General features: G+C 41.1%; 1 protein-coding gene across 1 annotated transcript in view; it reads left to right on the top strand.

The window, feature by feature from the left end:
- Positions 1-4,943, top strand: part of LOC109928952 (integrin alpha-E-like) — a 161,365-nt gene that overhangs the window by 57,956 nt on the left and 98,466 nt on the right. Inside the window, exons 10-13 of the mRNA XM_048612310.1 lie at positions 646-788; positions 939-1,079; positions 3,643-3,846; positions 4,679-4,809. Coding sequence (XP_048468267.1) covers positions 646-788; positions 939-1,079; positions 3,643-3,846; positions 4,679-4,809 — 619 coding nt within the window. The remainder of the gene's footprint in view (positions 1-645; positions 789-938; positions 1,080-3,642; positions 3,847-4,678; positions 4,810-4,943) is intronic.

Genomic DNA, 4,943 nt, shown 5'->3' with positions numbered 1-4,943 from the left:
TCTCTGAAACAACTTTAATCCTTGTACTGATTGTACTTGACCAGCAAGGCTGAGCCGGCCCAATGGCCGGGCTCCAGGGACATAGCTCCCTGGACTCTGGTAGCACTGAGCACCTGACTAACCATGGCTCTTTCCTCTGACAAAGCATAATCTCCCTTGACCTTAACAAAGGACTTATCCCTTTGACATTGTGCTGAAATCTTCAATGTTCGACTTTCTCTGCAAATTATAGATGTGTCAATATGTAACTATGTTTTTCAAAGTGTTTCAACCTTCATAATTTCCTTGTACAGTTTGAAGTGTTCACCTATATTTGTCATCAGCATTGTTCATCTTTTTCTGTCTTCGGGAATATATCCATCCATCAGCGGTAAAATCTGTGAACTGCCTTTTTTAACAGTTATTTTATGTTTTGTCCCCTTTCGCTAGTCCCATAAAGGGGTTTGCTGGTGTTCCTGTAGCATTTCTGATGGAGAACTTCCACTTGAAATGCTAATTTCTCCTTTTTTCGAGATACTGATGGATCTACTTGGTAGACCATAAGACCATATGTATTTCTAACATTTCCTGTTTTTACTTTAGATTGGCAGCATTTCCTCTTTCTTTTACTACCTCTGTAATTCTGTAATGGTTCTTTCCTTCCAGGATACAGTGTAGTTACAGTAAAGGGAAAGAATGGGCAGCACTTGTACATAGCTGGAGCCCCTCGGCATAGTCAGACTGGACGAGTCCTTGTATTTCAAGCCGGAACATCTGTCAAAATAAAGCAACTTCTTGCAGGGAAGCAGGTTAGTTCATGATTAGAACTAAAGCTCAACATTGAAAAAGCATTGTTTTCTACAAAATTAAGTGTTTAGCTGCTGATTAAGTTGCTGATCACATCAATGAATTTAAGAAATTGTAGAATAAAATTCAAGAATGGAATTTTTCTGTTTCAGCTGGGATCATATTTTGGTTCAGAGCTGTGCTCTCTGGATATAAACAATGATAATGTGACAGATTATCTCCTTGTTGGTGCTCCATTCTTTCATGTACGAGGAGAGGAGGGCATGGTTTATGTCTACCAGCTCAATGACAAGGTATGAAATGGGGGGGTGATCCTCCTAACCGTGTATGTTTGAACCAAAGACAGCTGGATTGCTGCCTCAAGTGAATTTTGTAATGTTTGGAGTGGTGCTTTCTGGAGACAGCCTCTATTTCGCTGAAAGTTGAAACAGAAAGCTGAGCTCTGAATGAAAAAGGAAATAAAAGTTGAGGTCAAGGGATACCTGGAGGCAAAAATAGATATTGCTGGAAAAGCTCAGCCGGTCTGGCACTATCTGTGGACAGAAATTGGAGTTAACATTTTAGGTCGAGTGACCCTTCCTCAGAAGAGTGATAAAGTCTCCCTTGTCCTTACTTATCATCCCCACCAACATCCATGTCCAGAAGATCATTTGTCGCCATTTCTGCCACCTTGGTGAGATCTCACCATCAAACACATAATCCCCTTGCCAGCCTTTCGCAGGGACTGTTCCCTCTGGGACACCTGATCTGCTATTCTTTCACTCCCAACAGCCTCACGGCACCTTCTACTGCAACGGCAGAAGGTGTAACACTTGTCTGTTTACTTCCTCCCTCCTCAGGGCCCAAACACACCTTCCATGTCAAGCAGCACTTTACCTGCACTTCCCAGAATCAAGTCTACTGTATTTGCTGCTCACAATGTGGTGTCCTCTACACTGGGGAAACAAAGCATAGACTGGGTGAATGCTTCACAGAACACTTGCATTCTGTTAGCAAAAAAGACCCTGAAGTTCCAAATGCCTGCCAGTTTAACACACCACCTTGTTCCCTGTCCAACATCTCTGTCTCAGGCTTACGGTAATGTTCCAGCGAAGCTCAGTGCAAGCTGGCAGAACAACACCTCATTTTCCACTTGGGGACCCTGTAGCCCTCTGGACTCAATATCGAGTTCAATAATTTTAGGGCCTAAACTCTCCCATGTCCTTACCCCAACCCCCATATATCAGGCCTTGTTATCACATAGTCTGCCATTACACACTGCCTATTGTTAGCCACTAACAGTCTTCATTTACAGTTATTCACCCTTCTAGCCAAATTGTTATCCATGCCTTTGCCTGTCCAACTGTTCTTCTCTCACTTTGAACTCTATCCCCACCTGTCATTTACTCCTTACCCCTTCCGCCCCCCACCTTATTTTCTGCAAATAAACCAACATTTTCCAAGCTACCATCAGATCTGCGGAAGGGTCACTGGACCCTGAAATGTTAACTCTGATTTCTCTCCACAGATATTGCCAGACATCCTGAGCTTTTCTAGGAATTTCCTTTTTTGTCTCTGATTTGTAGCATCCGCAGTTCTTTTGGTTTTTATACTTGGATGTAGCTCTGCAAGGAATTGGAATTTTTTGAGCTCAGTAACTGTCCTCTTTTCCAATTTCTTTTGTTTTAAGATAAGGACAGCATAACCAAGACGCCATTATCAAATCAATTCCTTCTTATTTTGTAGAAGTATTTCACTTAACTCAGAAGCAAGGACATAATCATGAAATTTCTGATCAACTCCACCCTGTTGCACCTGTTACAAAAATAGTATAAATTCTTATCCCTGCATTGTTTGGGGTTCACTCCCAGCACAAACCTTCTCTGTGGGCCCAGAGATAATGGAAGGGGTAGAAAAGTGTAGCACAGCAGCAGATTTCTCAGACTTTGGACAATGGGACCTCATGGCTCCTGATGGATCTCGGTGACTTAAATTTTCTAATTAGACCATGATAACATCAGGGGAGAGTGATTCCATTTACAAAATTTACAAGTAAATCTCAGGCCTATGCTCGCATTCTTGAGGATTATACAAGAGACTGTGCCTTCTGCTTGCAGCCTTTCTATCTCTAGGCTTCCAGACAAGAAGCTGATAAGTTATAGTAGGAACTGCAGATGCTGGAGAATCTGAGATAACAAGGTGTAGACCTGGATGAACACAGCAGGCCAAGCAGCATCAGAGGAGCAGGAAGGCTGACGTTTCGGGCCTAGACCCTTCTTCAGAAATGGGGGAGGGGAAGGAGGTTCAGAACCTCAGTTGGACAGGAGGTTCAGCTTGGCCTGCTGTATTCATCGAGCTCTACACCTTGTTATCTAAGCTGATAAGTTAGTCTTCTTTCACTTTATTGGAATGACTGCACAGGCCGATGCGATGGAATATCGGGAAAGTTGCTCCTAATTAACTCTAAAAATTTAAAATTGAGAGCATTGAAACTCCAAATTTCCTGACTTTGGTCCATGGAAGCTTGTCATTTCTTGAATACTCTACCATTCCTGGAGTACTAGACAATTATTGAAGAACCTGAAATTTCTTGGCTACTGGAATTTCCCTGGAAATCTTGGCATTCCATGGAGTACTGAGCTTTCACTGGGATGCTGATGAATTGCCTGGTGTAAGGAAAATGAAACTCAGCACTGTATAATTTTCAAAAGTGAACCTCAGGCCCATGAAAATGTGTAAAATGTTTAAGATGCATGCCGATTCTTGGCTGAAAATAAAAAGGCTCTATGCAATCTGTTGAGCTATGAGTTATTGGTAGCAGTTGTTCTAGGTTTCCTTGCTATCTTTGCTGCTTATGTTTATTATTTTATTAAACAGGATACCTTTGAAGATAAGGACAGTTTGACAGGAATATCAAGTTTTACCAATGCCAGATTTGGAGTTGCCATTGCAAACATAGGTGACATCAACATGGATGGTTACAATGATGTAGCTATTGGAGCTCCTCTGGAAGAAGACCATAGTGGCAGTATCTATATATTTAATGGACATAAGGATGGTATCTACAAGACTTATTCCCAGGTAAGATTAGTTACAGAAATGTTACAGTGTTTGGTAGAGTCCAGGCTCTCCTAACATTTTTTGTGTTCATGTTGTAGGGCAGTTGCCTCCTTGTAACTTGAAACTCATTTGTAGTGCTGTGAACAGGAGTGATCCTCAGGGCGAGCAAGGATCCTTGACTTAGATTTCACCAGAGAAAAACATTACTATGCATAAACTAATTCAATGAGTAGAATTGTTCTCAGACATTGCCACAGAAGATAAAGAATCACAGCAGAATAAACAGAAATGTATCATTACTTTATCTCAACACTTCCTAACTGCCTAGCAATCAGACAGATCATTCTGTTTCCTTTGACTGAGTTTCAAGGCAGAAGCCTTAATCTGGTCCTTCCAGGTAATGGCATAAATAGTGGAAAGCTGGCTCCCTTTCTTCCAGCAAATTCCCTCTAACTTGATTGTTATACTGTATGATACTGTGCCCTTATTCTTGCTAACAGTCTGTGTCCTCTCCCTCTGCTGAATTAGTTTAAATTCTTTCCAAGAGCACGAGCAAACCGACTTAGCTTTCTACTTCAGCAGCTGTTTCTGTTTTCCTCTCAGTCTCCCTAAGTCTATGTGTCTCTGTATCCACAAAACCACTTGCCCCTCTTCAAGGTGTGAAAATGGACACCTGATTTTCTATAGGATTTGATTGCAGATCATAACGTGCCTGTTTCTACTGAGAGTTAGTGTTATCACAGTCTACATATTCTGGAAATGATCATGTTAAATAAAAGATAGGTAAATGTTAAAAGAAATAATCGAATTTGTTAACACTTCTGATACACTTTCTAATCTTTAAATTATTTAGCGAATAAGTGGGAAGGATGTTATGCTTGAACTTCTATACTTTGGACAATCAATATCTGGTGCTTCTGATGTTGATACTGATGGGATCCTTGATATAACAGTTGGGGCACGGGACAATGTTGTTGTGCTCAGGTATGTAGCCATATATAATACAACATCCTGTTAGACCATTTAATTATCTTCCTGATGTATTTTGTTTTCTGTTTTTAAAGATGCTTAGAAGGTGTGAAAATAGATAAGTCCCCTGGGCCGGATGGGATTTATCC

This window comes from Rhincodon typus, chromosome 26, assembly GCF_021869965.1.
Source record: "Rhincodon typus isolate 14 chromosome 26, sRhiTyp1.1, whole genome shotgun sequence".
Classification (NCBI taxonomy): Eukaryota; Metazoa; Chordata; class Chondrichthyes; order Orectolobiformes; family Rhincodontidae; genus Rhincodon; species Rhincodon typus.
The sequence above is the reverse complement of the archived record's forward strand: the minus strand, read 5'-3'. Positions and strand labels throughout refer to the sequence as shown.